This window comes from Tasmannia lanceolata, unplaced genomic scaffold, assembly GCF_043159265.1.
Source record: "Tasmannia lanceolata isolate RefF3 unplaced genomic scaffold, GAP_Taslan_0.1 ptg000007l, whole genome shotgun sequence".
Taxonomy (NCBI): domain Eukaryota; kingdom Viridiplantae; phylum Streptophyta; class Magnoliopsida; order Canellales; family Winteraceae; genus Tasmannia; species Tasmannia lanceolata.
Genome location: NW_027518684.1, coordinates 5,674,408 through 5,697,094, shown reverse-complemented (window position 1 = coordinate 5,697,094; position 22,687 = coordinate 5,674,408). Strand labels below are relative to the sequence as shown.

The 22,687-nt window shown below is 38.7% G+C and overlaps 2 protein-coding genes across 4 annotated transcripts in view; both read left to right on the top strand.

Annotated features, from left to right (window-relative positions):
- The first annotated feature begins 3,886 nt into the window (after positions 1-3,886).
- Positions 3,887-21,455, top strand: LOC143881590 (ubiquitin-conjugating enzyme E2 34-like). 3 transcript variants are annotated; one of them, XM_077384766.1, is made up of 11 exons: positions 3,887-4,178; positions 4,878-4,987; positions 7,915-7,969; positions 18,715-18,753; positions 19,407-19,470; positions 19,597-19,658; positions 19,744-19,783; positions 19,896-19,923; positions 20,459-20,550; positions 20,823-21,143; positions 21,236-21,455. In XM_077384766.1, exons 2-10 carry the CDS (start codon positions 4,931-4,933, stop codon positions 21,106-21,108), a joined length of 723 nt encoding a protein of 240 aa, XP_077240881.1. In that variant the 5' UTR covers positions 3,887-4,178; positions 4,878-4,930; the 3' UTR covers positions 21,109-21,143; positions 21,236-21,455. The 3 variants fall into 3 exon arrangements, with proteins under 3 accessions (XP_077240881.1, XP_077240879.1, XP_077240880.1); XM_077384764.1 differs by having other exon boundaries at positions 3,888-4,178; positions 20,823-21,455; XM_077384765.1 differs by having other exon boundaries at positions 3,888-4,178; positions 4,846-4,987; positions 20,823-21,455.
- Positions 21,025-22,687, top strand: part of LOC143881587 (lysine-ketoglutarate reductase/saccharopine dehydrogenase bifunctional enzyme) — a 37,766-nt gene continuing 36,103 nt past the window's right edge. Inside the window, exon 1 of the mRNA XM_077384762.1 lies at positions 21,025-21,143. The gene's annotated coding sequence lies outside the window, so the exon portion shown is untranslated. The remainder of the gene's footprint in view (positions 21,144-22,687) is intronic.

Here is a 22,687-nt window from a genome sequence, read left to right as displayed (position 1 = left end):
CATACAACGATTCAAGCTTGCTCCACAGAGTCCTGGCATGTGATTCTTTACTGATGTGATTCAAAACATTATCATCCACATATTGTCGAATGAACCCGCACACAACTTTATGCTCAAGAGTCCAATCGGCATCGGTCATGTTGTCAGGTTTTGTATCGCCGAACACCGGTAGATGCCAACGCTTAATATATAGAAGGTCTTCCATTTTACCCCTCCAAACATGATAATTTCTTCCATTCAAGTTGATCATTCTATTCAAATTCGTTTTCATCGTTCAATCGAAGTCAATAACAACCTTGCTTTTCTCAAACAATATCACAAACACCTTGTGTGCAAACAACCCGAATGCTCTGATACCACTATGTTGGGAAAAAACCCTTTCCCGCTATGATCGAACCTGTGAGAAAACGATTGAACACAAACAATGGAAATATACTAACCACAAAAAATATCAACAAACAACCACAATCAACACAAGAGAATTTTTACGTGGAAAACTCCTTCAACGTGAAGGATAAAAACCACGGGACCTTTCTCGGAGTCCACCTAAATCTCCACTATAATACTTTAGGTACAAAACCTAATTCTCAACATCATCAACGGGATAAACATTCCGTGCCCAAGACTTCATGTTGATGTATACATCCATGTGCATAAACTCTCTAGAAGGGTTTAGCGATCATAGCTTGGCCCTTGATTGCACTCATGAGTTGCACGTCACCAGCGTTCCTTCTTGTCATTCTCACTAGGTGCATCATTCTCCTTGCAATCAACTATATTCATGTCGAAAACCTCATTTGGGTAGTCACTTGTCCAATGACCTCTACCAAGCAACTTGGTGTCTTCTCATAAGACTTGGGCTTTCTCCTTTCATCAAACTTATAATTAGACCTCTTGTCTCCAGCACCTTTCTCCTCATGGGTCTGGAGTTTATCGGGAGATTCCTTTCTTTCTGAAAGATCGATCTCCTCGTTGTTGCAGCCAGGACCATAGTAAACTCTTGTCCTCTACATCGCCGAAGTTCTTGAGCAACGATGGTTGTAGTCTGGTCATGAAGAAGAGTTGATCCTTCTCTGCCATGTCCAAAAGTTCAAGCATGAGCAATGTGAACTACTTCACAAATTCATCACTATATTATCACATGTGCTTCAGGTGGACAAGTTCCTTCAATGCTAGGTATTCTACATCCTAAGGAAAGAATTGACCCCCCAGCTCCTTAAGATTTTACCATGTTCCGATGGCGAAAAGGCCCCTCGCTACATCATCATGACGCCTGCTCCAACGAAGCATGGCATGCTTAGATATGCAACTGTAGTGAGAAAAAACAAAAGAACACATTATCTGAGATTTTGTTGCTAAATTAAAGAAATGATGAGGTTTCTGTACAATTGGCTTGCATCTAGAGTGGAGGAACAAATGGATTTAATCCCATCTTCAATGGTGCCAACAACATTATCTATAAAAAAACGAAGAAAGCCAAGGAAAAGAAGTACAATACACTCGCCTTTTTGCGCTTGGGATAGGTTTTGAACCTTAAGGCTATGTAACAAATCCGGAATAGGTAACAGAAGAACATAAAGGAAATTGAATTCACGGTGCATTCCAAAGGTTGTACCGACGGTCACTATTGATTACAAACCCACCGTATACTGACCACCCCACGATGTATTGACCACCGGTATTTGTCCACCCAGATAAAAATACTTTTTTTTAGTATTAGTAAGGTACATAGTAGTGGTACTTTTGATGTTCTCAATCTACCAATATTGAACCCCACACCTCATTGCATACGGCTTTTTATGGCCTCAAACCACCCGCACATGTAAGAGGTTGACCTCCTCTGAAGAGATTGATATTTCTTCATTGAGTATGCCCAGTGCACTCGAGGTGTTGCCCATGAGTGTCTCCATGGCCTTCCTCATCTCATCTTGGAAGATACCCCAAGGTCTCCATTGTTCTTTCCAAGTTCCTACACGTCATTATCCATAGAATCAATCCTGATGCCTAGGTGCTCTCTGGCAAGCTCCAACTTGCTCATATGCTCCTCTAATTGCACCAAGTCCATTGATCTCTCTCTGACACTTGGGACTTGCCCTTACTTGACCTAGGAGTCACACTCATCATGTACTGTTTTATCAAGACCCCTGATGCCATGATTAGCAACTGTTGGGGGAAAATCGGTATGCCAAGAACCGACCCTCAGACCAAACCTATTGGAGGTAAAATCGGTATGCCAGGTACCGACCCTCAGACCAAACTCACATAAAGAACTATCGGCACCGACCCTCAAGAGGAACCAGACACGATTGCAGGAATCCCGCCGTTAAGCTATCAATCCGGGCAACCGTTACGCATAAGGCGCTTCATTCAAATTCAAAACATCCCGCCAAGGCCACTTCCCATGATCTCCGCCCATAATTCTAGGAAATCATATCTCCACGATCTTATCCTCCACTAATCACGCCCCACGTAGGCTAAATCAAAGGCATGATTGACGAGTGGGCATAATGGGCCTCCCCACCTATAAAAAGGCACCCCCACGCTCAAAGGAGATAATCTTCCTCTACCCCCAAAACGCTCTCTTTCTCCATGAATTGGTATTTTTGCTTAGATGTCTGTTGACACCGATTTCTCACTTGAGCGTCGGAGGGTGTCCCCGGAGTCCCCCTTCGGGGCCCTTCTAACGTTGTTTTCTGTGAGCGCAGGCACACACTGATCGAAGCTCTACCGACTCGAATAGCCGAATCCGTCTACAACGCTCATCCAATTCTCAGGTACAAATTTTGCCGTCATCAACAACCAAAGCTAAGAAGGATACTTGGACACAAAGGAAGCAAACAAAGTCAGTGGAAGGTCACGTATTGTTCTAAGTAAGAATGCTAACAATTTCAGAGGTGATTTGCAAATGGGGAGGTCTCACCTATTCATAGGCTTCTTCCTGCACCAAATGTCCTCATCTCGACACTCGGCAATCATCGAAAGGTCTAGGACCATCCCAGGACCTCCTCGAGTCCTCCAGAGCAGGAGCGGAGGCACATATAGCATGAGGGGGCCATGGCCCCCCATGACTTGCAAAATTCCTTCTATACTGCATGGATGTACATGCATGCTTTAGTTAGTTTAGTGGCCATCCATCCCCTCCCCCCCCCATGACCAATGCATCCAAGTGTAAATTAGTCCGGCCCCTGCTTGAGAGTTCTCTCAAATCCAATGACTACCCTCCATAAGGGGCAGATGATTTTACTTTGAAGAGGGACTATAGTCTGGTTCAGGCATTTAATGTGAGGCATTAAGGTTCGTTTGGTTGCACCAAACTAAGAAAATCTTAGTAAAAGGTTGTATTTTCCTTTCCTAATATGGCTTGGTTCCTATCTCACATGATTATGGGCTATAAATTTTCCAAATGCAAGCCTTTGTTTGACTTTGCTTTAAATATAGAGAAAAATGGAAAGTAAAGTGGGTAATGTGGGGTTTGGCAATTTCAAGGAGGGTCGGCCGGTTGGGGAATAAGACGGGGCCACTTATATGGTAGGGTGTGTAGGCGTAAAGTCATTATTTTTCATAAAGTACAATTGGCTCACTTTATAAGATAAGATGATCCAACCGTTCATTTGTTTTGCCTCTGCACCCTTAAATCAATTCATAGGATGCTCCTAATCTTCCAATCCTCTATAGATCGGGGTTAAGATTATCCTATGGAGATGATTTACGGGTACAGGTTATATGGTCCAGGTCCAAGTGTTGGGCAAACACTGGACCTGGTTGCTTGACTTTGCGCGATGATAAATTCGCACCACGTGTAGGATAATTCGCACCTGTAAAAGAGGGCATGTGATGTGGCAGACTTTAACCTTTTATAACATTTAAAATGGAGCGAATTATCCTACAGTGGGTGCGAATTAAACACCGTAGAAAACCAAACGCTTGGACTGAAAATTAACGCGAAGAGAAAAAGAAAACCCCTTTTTGTGAATTCAACGCCATCAAAAACCTTAACCCACCCATTCCAAGTTCCAACCCTAACGCCACCGAAAAATCGAGCGAAGGGCTAAAATCGAAGATCTCAATCTGAAATCCATCACGGCTTTTTGCAACCGCGTGGTTCTCATCATCTGATCCTTCGATTCCATCTCAACCAGATCGGAAAATCACTGATTCCGGAGGAGAACCAAACAGGGGTAATATTTTTCTCGTTCTTAATCCCTTTTCTTTCATTGTTTTTGCTGAATCTTTAACGGAGTTTATGTTCTTGAGAAACCCTAACCCGGTTTGTCTAATCATGGAAAATATTAATCAAATTGTATTACAGCAATTTAGGGTTGAAATTCAAAAGACTTTTATGGAGAATCTGTGTCAATGGACGACTTTGATATTTTAATTGTTGATTTTGGGTGCATCTGGTGATGACCTAGGGTTTCTTGCTAAAATTTATTTGCTGATGATGGAATATGTTTTTTGTTGGATTTTATGAAAATTGTTAGTTATTTAGTAAACATTTATTGAACAAAAATTAAAGCAGTATTGGAAAACTCGCTGATTGAGTTGGAACTAGGGTGTGTCAGGTTCGTTTGGTTAGGATCCGACTACTGATTAATTAAAGAACTGACCTAGATCTTTTTTCTGAAACTGGTGAGTTTTTCATTGACTGAGATGGTGATATGAACGGCTTGAGTTTGTACTTATCAAGTCTTAAAAGATTCTCTTGTGTTTACGAGAATATTTTTCTTTTTAAAGGATACCCTCGTGTTTGATGTTTCTTTTATTTTTATTTTTTATTTTTTGTATTTTTTGTGGTGTACTTGATCTACGTTGGGTTTGTTCTTCTTTTCCTACATCTCTACCCAGAATTTGACAGATCCTGGTGATTTTCTGGTCAGTGAAACAAAGGAAAAGTTTTTGCTTTTTTAGAGTACTATTGTGGAGCAGTTTGATGGCGGATAGGCCTTGCATCAGGCGCCTTCAAAAGGAATATAGATCACTATGCAAGGTACGCGGCCTAACTACATGTTTCTAATCACTTTGCCGTCGCCTAGCATATTTAAAGTGTCCATTTCTTCCACCCATCTTTAGTTTTTTTTTAAAAAAAATTATTATTATGTTTCTTCGAAAAGATGTTGGACTGCAAAAGCTAATGTTTCCCTGTCTGTGGTATTGTTCATAGTTGGTGCTGGCAGTAAAAAACTGCTGCTGATATGAGAATCATATGACCATCAATTTGCTTCCAAAAATGTGACGTTTTCATATTATCCTCACTGCTCTGCAATCTATAACAAACATATGAGATCCGTTCTCATTTAAAAAGCAACGTAAGCCTAGCGCTGTTCTCAGATTTTACTACCCATGTTTCTGCTGTAGCATAAAATTGAATCCTCATTTCTCTACAACCAAGATATTAAGATTGTAAATAACTGTTTTTTTAATGGAAATAACGGTTATTAAAGGGATGCAAACACACCCTGTTTTATCACATCTGAGAGGTGTACCGAATGATTTATGCCCACAATTCCTAGAATCCTGGTTCCATTGTTCAAATTTCCAGGGCATATTCCGTCTCTCTCTCTCTCTCTCTCTCTCTCTCTCTCTATATATATATATATATATATATATATATATATATATATATATATATATGAGAATAGAGTTCCTAAGGTGTCACCTCATATAGCTTATATGAGGTGGCGCTCACAAAACATAAGGGGCCCACATTTTTGGGGTGATCCAAACCACTCATTTGAAAGGTCCTTAGATGGATATGGTGCCTACAAAAAATCAGGTCCATAGGATCATCCTAACCCTTCCATTTATGGAGGTTAAAAATGGGCAGATTTATGGAGGTTTATACCCATCCATTTCAACCTTCACAAATGGAAGGGTTAGGATAATCCTGTGAAGTTAATTTTTTGGGCACACCCTATCTATATGAGGGCCTATCAAATGAATGCTTTGGATCATCCAAACAAAGTGGGCCCCTTATGTTTTTAAGCGCCACCTCATATAAGCTATATGAGGTGACACCTTAGGAACTCTATTCTCTCTCTCTCTCTCTCTCTCTCTCTATATATATATATATATATATATATATATATATATATATATATATACGAGGAAAAGGATTGTGCACTCGAGCGCACCAAGCTTAGGTGCACTCGAGCGCACCAAGCTTAGGTGCGCTCGAGTGCCTCAAACTCATGTGGGCCCACTTTGTTAGGATAATCCAAAGCATTCATTTGAAATGCCCTTACATAGATGAGGTATGTACCAAAAATTAGCTCCATAGGATCATCCTAACCCATCCATTTGTCGAGGTCAAAATGGACAGGCTCATGATTGTCCACAAATCTGCCCATTTTTGCCCTCCACTTTTGGAGGGGTTAGGATAATTCAATGGACCTGATTTTTGGTACACACCCTATCTATGATGGGGCCTTGCAAATGAATGGTTTGGATCATGCACAAAAAATGTGGGACCCATGTGATTTGGCACTCAAGCGCACCTAAGCTTAGGTGCGCTCAAGCGCACAATGCTTTTTTCTCTCTCTCTCTCTCTCTCTCTCTCTATATATATATATATATATATATATATATATATATATATATATATATATATATAATGCACATGCTGTGTTGTAAGTTGTGGAACCCCGGTTTTGGTTATAATTTTGTTCTTGACCGAAACTGAAATTTCATCCAAAATCTGGTAATTAAAAAATTATTATCTAATTATTTGACAAATTTCGGCCGAAATTTCGGAATAATTCTATATATTTTTTTAAATAAAATTCAATTTCATGAAATTTTGGCCAAAATTTGGTAAAGCCCGAAAATTCAGTCTCAGCCGTAATCCGAAATTTAGGTCTGAAATTTCGGATTTCAGCTGAAATTTAAAATCATGGTTGTAACACAAGCATGGTATCAATATCTATCGTTACCATCAGAACACATCAACAGCAATTTCTGATAATCACATCATTACATCTAGTACACTTATAAACTGGATAAACTCAATGTCTATAATTTAACCAAATCTTTTTCTAGGGTATGTTAATATTGTGAACATATGTTTTTAAAACTAAATAAAACGGGGTGTTACTGATACCTCAACGATTTTTTGAGGGGCAGTATTCTACAAACTGGACCACTATTTAATAAGTTCAGTACCTCTGGTTTGAATACCTAATAAATACGTGAAATCTATTTCCTATTTTCTACCAACTCATCTCCCCCCCCCCCCCCCCCCCCTAACACTTAGGTTGTGATTGAATGTACATTCAATTTGCAAATTGGGTGTTGACCCAACACACCGAACACACCTTATCATTGGAACTAAACTAGTGAGATTCAATAAAACCAAACTCCAGAAATCAGAAGCCCTAAGTAACCTAAAGCTCCTAAAATATGCAAGTAGGCAACGGCCATACCAGGCACCATCTCTAGTACTGTAGTAAGTAAACTGGAAGTGGGATGGGACATCACTTTGTGTTGAATTTCCTAAAGTTGCTGCTATATACGGCCCTACTCTTTAGCTTCTTGAGTGACCATATAGCATCATTCGTTCAAAGCAGTTTTTAATCCTTGGAAAGTCCCAAGTGGGCCTCACCATATGGATAGTTTGGATGGATTAAGTTTTGACCCGCTTATTTAATGTTGGCATATCCAGCGTCCCGATATAATTTTGAAATATCATGCTACCTACGAAGGGAAAGATGTTTTAACCTCCTTTCTAGCTTGGTAGCCTGGAATTCTTGCCAAGATGTTGCCATGCATTGTGCCTTTATTGTGAATTTATCTTCAATTTCCCAACTTTCCATAATGCTATACTGTTATTTTTTCCCCCTTCTCTCTCTTTCATGTATTCCATTTATTATTATTATAATTGTCTGATGGTAATTTTGGCTCATTCATGAGAACTTGCAGGAGCCAGTTTCCCATGTTTTGGCACGTCCATCACCGAGTGATATCCTAGATTGGCGTGAGTAACTCGTTTCTCCAAACCTGTTTTGGTTGATACTAATGTGAAAGTATGAATTTGGCATATTATTTTAATCAATTATAGCTAGACAACCTAAACTTGTCATATATATATACTTTAGTTGTGTTTCTGCTTTGGTTAACCTCTTTACTTCACAACATGCTATTTATTATGGATATCGATGAATATGGTGATCAATAGAGGCAGTGATTTAAAGAAAATTTATTGTTTTTGGAAGATCAAATTCAGTTGATGAGAAACAAATCTATGTTAGTATCTGTGTTAGGTCTACTTCAAGAAACGGCAGCGAACACTGAATTCTTGGTTTTTTAGTATCGGGTGCTCGAAATATCAATTTAATTATTATCACTAAACTGGAATAAAATCAGAATTCATATGATCGCCTTTAGGTTATAAGTTAACCAGATGAACAACTGGCGAAACTATTAGAAGATTCCTTTCTTTAATTTAGGGAAGACTAAACAAAAATTAGAGCAGAATACTTGGGCCTACTAGGAGTGAGGACGCCAGCTTTGGGTCTATGTCAACTTTTAGAGTTATTAGCAAACAGATGAGTTAGAGCATTCATCTTTTGGTTAGCGTAGTTGTGGCCTATTTTTTATTTTTTTTTGAATGATTGCAAATTTTATTGCCAAAAGGACCAAGATGGTCACAGTTAAAGAGAAAAAGAGAATAGAAAATACAATCTAAAGGCGAATACAACAAAAAGGGATCATGGTGGAAGAGAGTCAAACATAGCCAAAGATTCTTTGTAAGCCCCTTCTCTAGCAAGACTATTTGCCACCTTGTTGGCTGAATGGCTCATGTGCTTAAACACAAAAGGATAGGGACCCATCCGATCAAACATCTCATCAAAGAACGTATCAAATGTCCAAGGGTGACTTTGAGAACCTTGAAGCCACTTAATAACATTCAGAGAGTCCCCCTCAACTACCACATTGACCACTCTCAAATAGCTGATGGTATCAATTTAGCGCCCTCTTCGTGTTCTCGAGAGAGCGTATTTCGTTCTGGATAAAAAGCATACGATCTCTATCTCTTGTCAATAATTTTAGACCTTAATAAACAGCACACACCTCAGCTTTCGACGCATCCGCCTCCCCAATGGGACCTGCAAAATTAATAAACCTCGTTCAACTCATAAAAAGCTTAAAAAAAGACTGTAAAATTGTCATCTGCAATAGTAAAAAAGCTTGCAGATGGGCCAGATGGCTGTTGCACATTTAAAAAGTTAATGTTAAATGACATAAAACAATTAATAAACCTCTGACAACTCATATAAAAAGCTAAAAAAGACTGCAACAGCCTAAAAGTGTACATATACCGTTAAAAGCTGTCGGATAACACATAAACATTGCAGAAAGTGTTTTTTATTTTTTTTTTATTTTTAAAGTTCTCTATTCTGGCATTGCTAGATGTGTCTAACGCCATGTTGACACATATCGACACACGTGTTCGTGTCGACGGGGGTTAATGCTAAAAAATTGGAGTGCCTACGGATCATAGAAATTTTGTGTGGAAACAACAAAAAGTTGCCAAAAAAGCTTCAACCTCGGTTTAGGGTTTGGAAAGAAAAAAGAAACCCTAATTGTGACCAAAATAAGGTGGATTTGCTGGATTTTGACCCTCCCATTTGATTGGGAGTGGACAAATCTCTTTGAAAAATCTAATTAAAAACGACAAAATCTGGACAAAAATGCTGTGACAATAACTTTCATTGTGTTTTTGTTCTCTTCTGATGGAACACTGTTCAGATTAAAATTTTGGAACACTCTGTTATGGTCTTAATTTACTGATATTTCGGAATTCCAACCCAACATTTTGTGGAGATTTATATTGTGGATCCCTCCCTCGGTACCGTTTTTTTTTGAAATCCCATCTAGAACGGATTGGTATTGACAGCTAAGATTCTATCTTCTTGAATTCTTTGCCTGTAAGCATTAAGGAGGGCCTACTAAACTCACTTAAAACATGAGTTATGAGTTATGAATCCTAGAACTGCCCAAAAGTTCCTAACATTAGATAAATAAGATTACAAGTAAAACTCCACCACTTTATGGTCCTACCTATGGACATGGTGGGCCCCATCTAAAACTTCTGATTTTTTAACGTCCTTTGGAACTCAGGTTTTAGCTTCCTTTATGGACTTATGATCCTTCTTCTTTGATGATGATTGTTGATTGAGCATCTCTACAGCTGTATTTGTCATCATAACGGAGTTAATGGTACAATCAAAGATTTTGCACACTACTTCTGATTGAAAATAAATCTGATGCATTCGTACCATTCATTTGATGAATAATTGGTCAGCTTTAATAGGATCCACACCGTGTGACTATCTCATAGTATGCTTGAGCAAGAAGGGGTAAATTTGACAAAGAAGAAGGTTGAAGGTATGACTATCTCATACTATGCTTGAGCAAGAAGGGGTAAATTTGACAAAGAAGAAGGTTGAAGGTATGAAGATGTGTTGAGGGTCCTTCACTTGGCATTGCAACCATGTCTCCCATTATTTGGAAGGTTAAAGGCTTAAAGCTTTATGCAGTCCTTGCTGCTTCATTTGTTACAACCATACTTACTGCTGAGACTGCCAAGCTTCAAGAGGTGGAAACTACTTAATGAGGACAATCCAACTAGGATTTTGAGTATACCAGCATAGACGGAGGTGCTAGCAGCCAACCATTACCCCCATTTGGTTTGGTGATGGATTTCCAACCTTTTTTTTGAATGATGGATTTCCAAACTTTATCGAGATGAATCCAATTCCAAACACCAGAGCACATATTGTCCATAGTTTCATTGACCACTAGACTAGTATTTATTTTGTGCTAGGCTCCTAGTAGGACATCATTAGGTGTAACATTTTTTACGTGTCTTACATATTAATTTATGTTGTAGATTTGTAATGTTGTATTGAGAAAATTATGGAGTGCCATGTGTCAGTCTCTCTTTTAAGGAGAGAGCCTCAAGTAATTATGTCCTACAAAACTTCTTATTGCCATGTTTTATTCTCTCTTTTAAAGTGAGATTCTTAAGTAGTTATGTCCTGCAAAAACTACCATTACTATGTGTCATTCTCTCTTTTATAGAGATTCCTGAAGTAGTTGCCCTAGTTATGTCCTACAAAAACTACCATTGTCGTGTATCATTCTCACTTTTAAAACCGACTCCTAAGTAATTACCTAAGTAGTTATCTCCTACCATAACCACCCATTGGTCCGTGTCATTATTTCTTTTAAAAAGAGTCAAGTAGTTATTTAACTACCAAAACTTCTCATTTCTGGAAAGAGAAAGCATTGTACATTTTGAAGGAGGGAATGAATATAGAATTTTGGATGAGCCTATCACCTTCGTGCAGAGTGTGCCTCTTTGCAGATTCTTTGGTGTGGGATCAAGTATTTTTGCATGAAGCAACATATTTCTCAATCTCTTCTCTTCTCTATCAATCTGCCTTATCTTTCTTGAATTTCTGATCTGAAGCTCACAACTTGATCAAAATCCATTCCCACAGCCTTGAATCTTTTTTTATAATCTTCCCAGACTACTTTTTTTAAAAAGTAAAAGACTAAAATACCCTTCTGCCCCAATTTGTCAAATTGATCCTAAATTGAAACTATATTTCAAAACTAAATTTCGGATTGTTTTTTAGCCGTTCTAAAGCCTACTGCTACTTTTAATTGATTGCATTAAAGTATAAATCCCTAATGCTCTGTATGGTTGCCGGGTTTTTTTTGTTCCTGGGAGTTAGGTGGGAGAAAAAAATACCCTGGGAGATAGGTGGGAAAAAAAAAAGTCCTAGAAGTATCCGGTAAAATAAAAATCCCATGTTTGGTTATGTGGGAGAAAAAAATATCCTGGGAGATATGGTGGGAAAAAAAAGACCTTTGTTTGGTTGCTTGAACTGTTGGGTAGAAAAAAATTCTTCTCAAGCTTATTTTTGGTTCTTGAGTTTATTTTTGTTCCTGGGGTTATCTTGGGATGGGATGAAAAGGCAATCATTACAAAAGTGGGATTAAAAAATTCACCCCACAAGTAATCATTACAAGAGTGGGATTAAAATAAACCTAGTGTTAAAAGGCAACCAAACATGGGATGGGACCAAAATTTAACTTACTCTCCCACAAAACTCTCAGGAACAAAAAAAACCTGGCAATCAAACAGAGCATAAAATCTCCAAATTTTAACTTGTTCCCTTGAAAGGTCAAATCCTCCATTGAGGTGTTATTTGCACCTCATTTGAGTTTTTGTTTTTGTTTTTTTTGGAATGGTGCACCCATAGTTGTCAAACTCTTACGAGTTGTACGAGTCAACTCTCGAGTCGAGTTGAGTCACTGGGATTCCGAGGCGAGTCGCCCATGCGAGTCACCTCAGTTGAAGACTCTTACGAGTCACTGCAAGTCGAGTCGAAAAATTAAGACTCTTACGAGTCAAATCAAGTCGCTGGGCCTAGGCTTTCTTGATTTGATGGTTGAAAACTTGGAATTTGGAACTTAGAACTTAATTATTTTTGTGCATTCAAGCTACACGCATATAGTTATTTACTATTATTCAATGCTATGCTATGTGTGGGTGTAAAATGGTGGGCCCCACACCATGAAAACATGAGATGTAAAATGGTGGGCTCCAGTCAAATGCATAGGTTTGCTTAGGGGTGATGGACACCACCTCGTCAATAACATTAGGGTTAAAATGGTGGGCCCCACCTTCTGCATTGGTATGGGTAGAGATGGTGGGCCCCATTCATCCTAGGCATGGATGTTAAATATTGGGCCCCACTATGAGGTGTAAAACAGTTGGTCCCACGATAAATGAATGGGCTTGGATAGAGTTGGTGTGCTCACCGGATCAAGTGTAAAATAGTAGACCCTACCCATGCTATTCTTGGGTATAGAATATGGGCCCCACCCCATCAAAAGTTCAAAACATGGGGTCGGGGAAAAAACTTTTCCCGAAAAAGGCGAATGACATTTGGATTGTTGCGTGGTTAGTAAATATTATAGATAGATAGATACATACATATTTTTGGCTTAGTGCTTTATCTATGTGCAATTGGGTTATATTTTTTACATGCTTCGTCTTTTGAGATATAATGATATTTTTTTCAACTAAATTTCTGTTTTTGTCAAAAACTCTTACGAGTCACGAGTCATAAAATTAAGAAATCGAGTCACGAGTCGAGTCACGGGTTGACAACTATGGGTGCACCTCATTTGAGGTTCTGGAGAGCAAGCCTAATCCGGATTTACTATTTAAAGGGACAACACTTTTAGAACAACAATGAAGGCCCCAATCCATTTCTATTGGATCCTCCTTTGGTGTTCTTCAGGTGCCAATTGTAGGTGTTAATTTTTTGTAGTTGTTTGGTAACGATCAATTGCTTGTTTGATAAATGCTATGGTCCTGGCATGTTATTTGTGTATGATTATCATTTCTACACTCGTTAGACATTTCCTTTAAGAGCCTTAAACTATAAGATACAGTCTTCGACACTTGCCCAAAGTTTTATTATTAATAGACATCTGTCCTAAGTGTTAAAAGCTGTAGGATTAGTTAATGTGTGACTTGTCCTATATCGCTAGTAATCTGATTGAGGATGCCTAGGCGTGGCCAGCTCTGAGATGGTGCTTTCGTTGCTTACCTGTTATCCACAGTTTCCATTTTCCTTATTGGGGTTACACTTTTTCCATCACTCTCAGTTGATTCTAATATGATAGGCTTTTAGCAGAAAGTGAAAGAGTCTCAAAAATCATGCATTTCATTCTATCCTATTTCTTAATGAATGAGAACTGGTATTGTGAGACTAGCCTCTGATAAGAACGCACGCACGCCAGGGGTGGGGACTCTCTCTCTCTCTCTCTCTCTCTCTCTCTCTCTCCGTTCTTGAAAATTGTCAAAATTCCAGAAAGGCTTTGTCTATGTTTTTTTAACAAAAGATGTAGTTAGCCCATCACGAGAGAAAAAACCCTTCTCCTATGCAAATAGACAAAAATACCTACGAAATAACAAAAATGCCCTTCTTGAAAAGATACCTCCAAAATCACAAAAATGACCTTCTAGAGATGGATTGGCAAGCAAAACCCTTCTGCAGCATTCCCTAGTTTTGATATTAGTACTCTTCATTTTCTTAAAAAAAGGCAACATTACTGTCTTTGGTAAAACAATTTTTCAGTCCCTTTGCAAGACATTTAAGTGAAATCAAGACCGTAAACCTTGTAGAATATCATGAGATGACTCACATGGTCTTGGTCCCATCCCATGCATAATAAGATAAATGACTAAAAATAAAAATCAATGGTTTAGTTGTTCTTGGCATAACCCTAAACAAGGTTTAGTGGATCAAGGTCTTAGGATCATTCGATCAAGTGTTCTTAATTGCATCTGGCCGGAGTTATCATTCTTGTTTGGATCAACGGATTTGATCCCATGCACGAGCCAAAAGTGAGGCCGTATAACTCTATTCTAGGATGGAGCATAGCGACATTTGTCGTAGGTATCTTTGTGGGAATGCCTCTTTAATAGTTAATTATACAAAGTGTAAATTGAGGAAAGGAATTCAAAAATCATTTCCTTATGTTAACTGTAGGAGGAATATATGATAATAGCTTTTATACGGCACTCCACAGTTTAATACTTAATTACCACTTTTCTGGTTTGTTATTGAGAGCACCTTGGCAACTATAATTTATAATGAACTTTGAAAAAAGAAAGCTAGGGAAGTAAAAAAAAAATGTAAAGACTTTAGTGTCATTAAAATAAGAGTGTTGATATCAATTCCCTTAGCTCCTAATTGTAGGAGGAAGATATTCCAGAGCAGAATAGAGACAAATGTGCTAGTTTCAAGTAGCTGTAGTTTTTAAAAGTTAGTATTTTATTTATTTTTTTGAAAATGGTAGCCGATTATATTAAAAAGAAGTCCGAGATGGTCAAGATATAAAACAAAAAGGAAAATACTATAGGACTCTCAATATATTAAAAAGAAGTCCGAGATGGTCAAGATACAAAACAGAAAGGAAAATACTATAGGACTCTCAATCTACAAAACTATATGATTAAGGCAGGGGAGAGTCAAAGAGAGCTAGAGATTGCTTCGATACTCCCTCTCTAGCTAAACCATCTGCTACCTGATTAGCCGAGCGCCTAACATGCTGATATTCAATCTCTATGGTCCTCACCCAATCCTGCATTTCATCAAACCACCTATCAAATCTCCAAGGCGGTTTCCGGGGACCTTTGAGCCATCTGATTACATTCAGTGAATCACCTTCCACCACGATGTTATTATGTTTTTCTTTCACAACAAGCTCCAAACCTAGATATACGGCTCTCAGTCTCTCACCTCCGCTTCTGTTGCGTCCGCCACCTTGATAGGCCCCACCAAGGCCCATAGAGTCTCTCCATCATCATTCTTTAGAGCACCCCCAACTCCTGCAGGACCTGGATTCCCCAAACTTGAGCCATCAAAGTTTAGCTTTACAAAATCTGGAGGAGGCTCCCATACTTGCACAGTTTTTTGTCTGCTTTCAACGCTTGCCTTTGTTCTCGCCCCTATTCTCATCTTTTTCTCCTGTCCGCATCCCTTCCCAATGTCTAGGCAATCAAAACCAACATTATGAATTTTCCTGTGTGAGCCCGGGGCAAGGGAAGCGCTTCAGCCCAGATAGCATGGGCAGTCCTTCCACCTTTCCCACAAGTCATAGGCAAACACAAATTTAAATAGTGTCATCGGCTTTACCCATGAAATCACTAAAGCAATCACTTTGATACAGCTCTTGGATTTGCCTTTGAATACCCTAGCATTTCTCTCCTTCCATATCACCCAAAATATTGCAAGGAGGGACACTATCCACAAAACTTTACCTCTCTCCTTCCAAGGATTGGCCGACCATCCTGGAAAAAGGTCTATGAGGGATGCTGGAAAAACCCAGGAGATGCCGAACCTAACTAACAACTTACTCCAAATGTCTCTAGCGAACTTGCAATGAATGAAAATGTAATTAACCGATTCCCCCGATGTCAAGCATAATGCACAATGATCAGTAATAATCATTGCCCTCTTTCTGAGGAAATCCACTGGCTGAATTCTTCCTTAAGCTCCGCCCATCCAAAAGTGCAAACCCTAGGAGAGGGGCCTGGATATTCCATACTCTAGCTACCCTGGAGGAGTGGGACTAGTCACAAGGTGATGATAGAATCACTTAACTGCAAAGTTAGAAAAAGTTAGCGTTGCATGATTGCATTTTTTGAGTTATATGTGATTCAAAACAAGACATACAATGGACGGTTCAGATCATCCAAAGTGGGATGCGACCTCATGTAATGCAGCAAGGCATAGCACGTAATGACCCAATCTTTGGTTGATTTGGGCCGACATAAGTATGAAATTGTCTAGGATCACCAGTCACCGAAAATTGTTGACGTAAAAAATAAGGCCAGTGATATTACCCCCCCTAAATGGATAAAATCCCCCCCTTTAATGTTTTTCGTGAGAGTGGTTCACTGCCCGAGGATAAATTCACCACTTTTAACGTTTTCCTTTACCTTTGAAATTTAACAGAAAACGTCAGGGGGTGGGGGGATATCACTGCCCAAAAAAAAATGTTAATGATATTTTTGTTTAAAATTGAAAGCAATTTGAATTGCAATTTGTCTGAACTTATTTTTTTTACAGGGTACAAAGTTATTGAGCTTCCAGCTCAATTGTCAAGGCCTTGTTCTTTAATCTAGAGGTTGGAGGTTCAATCCTAGCTTACCTACAAAAATAAAAAAGTTAGATCAATCCTAGCTTACCTACAAAAATAAAAAAGTTATTGATTCTTGTATAACAACCATTGTTTGCCTCCCATGGGCAAATTCCTAGCCCCGTCCCTTTTTTTTATGATAACATTATTTTCTTCTCTGTTCTTTACGAGTGGCTCAATTTAGGGGTGGTTCAACTGACCAATTTATATGCCACCCAAAGCAGCATAAGCTTGAACCAAAATATCAATACGTAGTATCACATTACTCAATTATCACGAATGATTGAACAAAAACTGCGATAACAAATCAAGCCCAAGTAACCAAAGTTGTCTTAAAATTAGAGATGATCCACAGGTTGGACCAAGTAATTCAAGTGAGATCGCTGTGTGAGATGATCCACCAGAAGGGCATACTAGTAGCCAGTAATGATAATTTGCTTACAGTAAGGTAATGTTCGATTGCTATGGAGGACAAGAAAAGCAAAAAGACAGGTTGAGCTTCTGGAGCATATCAACTCACTTTGCAGAGATATCGAGGGTGGAGCATGACACCTTGATGGATTCATTATCACGGAGGAAGGCACACGCCTTTGCAGATGCCTGAAAGGAATTGGAGGCGATATTGACGCCATTGGGGGGGGCGGGGGCGCAATAGCAAAGACAGTGATCTGGCTTATGGCCACGGTGAGTTTAAAGAAGATGTCCACATTATTTATGTGAATTTTGTTCAGTGATTCCTTCTTTGTCATCATGCTGGATTAGCTGCCAATGTTCATTGTCGGAAGCCCTTGTATGGGAGAGGGAGTTGAAAAATGATAGAGCGTGGAGCGAGGGGTGGGGGGGGGGGTGGGGTTTTGGGCCCAATAAGTGCCGAATTTGATTTCTGCTGAAATTGAATTCAGACGGTTTCAGGCAGAAATTGTTTTAAGTGAAAATTGCGTAAAACTCTTTATCGGGCGAAACCAGTTTCTGTGGAAATCAGCACATGCAAACCGCGTGAACCTTTTTTTTTTGGTGGAAATCTATTTCAGTGAGGAATCTATTTACTTTCATTTAAACAACCCCTTAAGAAAGGATGAACCAACAAGTAAATTCAGTTCCATCCCTTCAACTACAATCGATTGCTAGTTTTTCTAGGTTTAGCAATTCATGCTTAATATGCGAACAAGTTAAGCTTCATCCCTGGTGACAACAATCATATGCTGGTTACTTTAGGTTTAATTCTTCATGCTTTCACAATATGCCATGGAATCAAACTATCATAATCCTTATTTATAGGTGTGTGCAGCTAATGTAATGAAGATAGTTTTCTATGATGTGATTTCTCTTTTCCTTAGGGCATTGTATGAATCGTCTATGAGTCTGAAATAGGCAAAGAAGGTTGAAGAGCTAGAGATTTGTATCCTTTGGCTAGTTATAAATAAGTGGGAAGTGGATTTACTTCGTAATGAAAAATGGTTCATCTTGTGTCGGAGAAGTAATGCATGTGGTCCCCCTGATTAAGGGTTTAAGTAGCTGATATCTGGAATTCTGGATGGGAAACTTTTCTCATGCAACTTGTTTTGTTACATATTAAACATTCTAATCAGTTTATATAAAATTGCCAGTCTGCCCCGGGGGCGCTTCTCTTCCGGGTTAATATATATATATTAAACATTCTAATCACACACTTTAAAGGCAATGCTTTGATGGATGTAAATTAAATTTTGTTTATTGTCGTCACAGAATCATAAGAGAAATATTTTAAAATTTTCTTGATTTTAGTTCTTTTACAGATTTTATATGCAGCTTTCTTTTTCATTTGTGAATTTTCTCTCATTGAGTTTGTCTATTCTTCTACAATGGGGAATTTGAACTTGATATCTACTTTAGGCCCAAGCCAATTAGATTTGCCATCAAGTTATGACTTGGCTTTTGTGTTCCTAAAAGCTGTTCATATAGCTGAGATCTATGGCAATGACCACTGTATGTACTTTTTTCTTTCAGATTATGTGTTGGAGGGAAGCGAAGGAACACCTTTTGCCGGTATGTCAAGTTTGAAACATTTCTCATTTGGTGCCTTGTATGATGAAGTTATGCATCGGTCATTTCCCCCTTCCAGTTATTGGACTTCTACCATGATATGTTAGCTGGGTTTTTTGCATTGCTCATTAGTTTTTGGTCATCCTTCAGTTGACCTGTGCTAAAAATCCATGCATCTCTCGCTACCATTTAAAAAAAAATCCATGTGTCTCTTCTCATTTTGGTATACTTTCTTTTGCTTGTTCAGCATTTGCATACCTAGATTCAGTATTTGAAAAGCTCACCAACTTTATTTGACTTGATCAAGACTTAGGCAGAGCTGGGGGCCCTCTTAAATTCCAATAAGACTTAAACTAAGCAGTAGAGGAACTTGATCAATTACTCAAAAACTACCACAAGAGCATTGTAAACTGGAAGAACATGATCAAGCACCTGACTGAGTTTTGTGTGTCTGTCCTAGTCATGTTATGAGTTTTTAAACATTGGCTTCTTCTGCCTGCATGTTATTTTTCTCTCTCATCTGTTATTTCTGAGCACCATAGGAACTTGGTCAACTACCAGACTGAGTTTTGAATGTCGAGTCCCAGTCACGTTATGAGTTTTTAAACATTGGCTTCTTCTGCCTGAATTTTCTGTCTCTATCATATATTGTGAAGGTGGTTATTACTATGGAAAAATCAAGTTCCCGCCGGACTATCCATACAAACCACCAAGTATCAGGTATTTGGGCCCTTTCCTTTTGTCTTTTGCATTCGTTGATTGGTGTGACGGTTTGAATTGCAATATTCTATTGCTGAAGAAACTTACCCAGTTACTGTTTCTAACAATCTGTTCTTTCTGAGATAGCATGATCACTCCCAGTGGACGGTTCGCCACACACAAAAAAATCTGCCTATCTATGAGTGATTGTAAGTCCTGGATTCTGTCATTGTTGTAGAGCATGATTTCCAATTGCTTCATTTTGTTTTCAATATAATTTGCTTCTTCTTTCAGTTCATCCAGAGACTTGGAATCCAATGTGGTCTGTGGAAAGGTAAGGCCGAACCAATGTTTTTCCATAATTATGTTTATAGTTCTGAATGTGGTTTACCCATTACAACTTTTTTATCTCTTCTCAATCTGACCTGTTTCTAAGTTGTTTGCAGCATACTTACAGGACTTCTGTCGTTCATGGTGAGTTCACTGATTATTTTATCTGTATTTGTTCTGTTTTCTGTGGTTCATCTTAAAATCCTGTGTCCATCTTGTGATTCTTGCTTGCGAACATGATTTAAATGGAAAAGTAGTTAATCTGAATATTTAAAAACCTTCATATAGACTCCGTACTGGGATATTTAACTCGGTTTTCTTTGATCTGGTTGTTTGATTAACTCTGTTTTTTATATGACTTGGTCAAAACTTGGGTAGAGTTAATAGGGTATCTTGAATTGGGTAAAAATTTAAGAAGTGAAAAAAAAAAAGAGAACTCATGTGAGTACTCCAAAGAACTGAGAACAACTGACTATTGCACATACGTCTGTAACTCAAACAGTCCTGAAAGAGTGATCAGGTGGATTTTTAGTGGGAGTCAAGTTTCAAGCTTGTACACCTCTTTTCTTTTTTTTTGAACCAGAAGCTTTCTACACCTTGATTTGAAGCTTTATTATGTGTATGACAATCTCGAGTCTTAGAATATATCTTGATTTGGCATACTTTCCTTGTTGGGCAGATGGATAACAGCCCAACCACTGGTAGCGTTTCAAGTACTCCCGCTGAGAAGCAAAGGCTGGCACATGCTTCACTTGCATTTAATTGTGAGAAGTGAGTCATTTTTCTTTTAATGTTTTGCTATTCATAAAAAAAGAGAGAAGTGAGTCATTTGAACGCAAACCAAGATACAAAATTTCATGCGTTTTGTTTCTAAAGGTGGTTGACAATGTCTGACAATTTTTAAGTTATTTTGAATCTTGAATTTTCCAACTTATGAAAAGCTTTTATATGCATTTTCCTCATTTTTTTTTTCAAAGCAACCCTGGATAATCTATCAAATGCTCTTCTTCCATAATTCATTTTTTTTCTCCCTCAAACTACAGCTCGAACTTCAAAAAGATCTTCCCAGAGTACGTAGAGAAGTACAAGCAACAACAAGCTGCAGAGCAGTTGTCCAAAGATCGATCATCATTGCAACAGGAAGATTCCAAATCTGCGCCCACAACAAAGACTGGAAATGCCATTAAACGAGAAGGCGGACAAGACAAAGAAGAGGTGGGAATTGCTGGGAGAAACAGGAGGCAGACAAAGAAGTTCCCGTTTTGGCTTCTGCTTTTGCTGACATCCGTCTTTGGCTTTGTGATGGCCTTGCCCCTGCTCCAATCTTGATTGCAAGCACAAGCTCATTTCTGCAAGTGTGTAAGGTCAGTTTACCAGGTTGCCTACCAATCGGTTGAATTCGTAAGAAGCGTATCTATGTGTTTTCGTATCGTGCAGCTAACACTAACTTGTATAGGAGGTCCAAGCATAAGACAGAGAGCAGTTGAGTTTTGACTGCAATCTCCCCTATCGTCTTGGAAGTATCGGTTGATTTCTTGATTTCTTATCGATGAACTCGTCTCTTGATTTTGATCTGGGAATCCGCCACTTATATTTACTTTATCAAACTTTCAAACATTGTTTGGCTGAACCAGTAATGTGGCAATGGTAAGTTACACCCTAGTTTATTGGCGCCATTATTTCGGTTTTTCTTTTATGCGTGTCTTCGTTTGGAATGTGGGAAAATAAGCAGAGATAAATGCTGAAAAATGAGACTTAAAAAGAGTCTATGGGCAGCATACATGTTGTTCTATTGCTATAAAGTGGTTTATTGCCTAGATGCAAGGGAAATGGTGTTTTCACATCCTTTTCCAGCAGTTTCAACCCCATTGTTTGTCTTTCCTGATTATGGAGTCCTTTCCAGTAAAGGTCAAATGAAAGGCGTGGAAATGGTGGAGAAAAGGGGGTAGGGATATCATTATTTCCCTGTATATATAGTGGTAATATGTAGAGAAAAACTTTTGGATAAAGTACCTATCCAAATTATCGTCCACTCTCTTCTGGACAGTGTGGCTGGACATCTGACTTGTTGATTTGTACAATACTTCTGGTCCCATCCAGATAGGGCTGGCAATTTCACCCGAAAGGGTGGGGATCTGCCCCGCTCCGCCTCGTTTGGGGAGGGGATTCCCCGATTTGAAAGGGGAAGGGGAAGGGGAAGGGGAATATAAAAATTCCCCGGTGCGGGGAGGGGAAGGGGAAGGGGATGGAGTTGTCCCCGCCCCGCCCCCGCTACGCCCCGCTAATCAATGCCATTTTTTTGTAAATTTTTAAGTGTTTTTTTTAAGGAAAACTACTAGAAACTCTGTGGATCGGCTACAAGATTCCCCCAAACATAAACTTAGCTTGTCTTTTCCTTTTAATTAGCTTCTGAGAGCATTTTGGGAACTATAATAACCTTTTCACAGATGTTGAAATAATAAAGACAAGCTGAGAGCCTGAGACGCTGAGTGTATGCAATTATCAAAAAATCGTAGTGCCAACAGAATTTTAGGGTTGGATTGCAGGTTTTAATTTTCAACAAGAAAAATTTAGCTATTAGAAATTTGTTTCATGTCAGCACTAGACTGAATTGCAGTTAAAGAAATAAGTCATTTGTTGATTTTGTTCTCTTCTCCATTCTCATTTCTCATGCTCATCTGGGGGTTAACATGCTATACAGAATGAACTAATGAACATTATTTTGCGTGTGTGAGCGCCCACTTATGGACTTTTAAAATTCATTGTGACTACTGAAATAGTTACTTTTTGCACATTGGCTGCCTGTTAATGAAGGTAATTCTGGTGCTCATTTCCTATTTATCATTCCATAATTTATGCAGAAAATTGCTGAAAGATGAGGTCCTGTTGTTATTTATGTTTGTTGTCT

What these genes read in the sequence shown, in the direction of transcription:
- LOC143881590 (XM_077384766.1), top strand. Translation starts at nt 4,931, where the DNA reads ATGGCGGATAGGCCTTGCATCAGGCGCCTTCAAAAGGAATATAGATCA. An exon ending in AATATAGATCACTATGCAAG is followed by an intron (nt 4,988 to 7,914) that starts GTACGCGGCCTA and finishes GAGAACTTGCAG; the next exon opens with GAGCCAGTTTCCCATGTTTT. An exon ending in CGAAGGAACACCTTTTGCCG is followed by an intron (nt 18,754 to 19,406) that starts GTATGTCAAGTT and finishes TATATTGTGAAG; the next exon opens with GTGGTTATTACTATGGAAAA.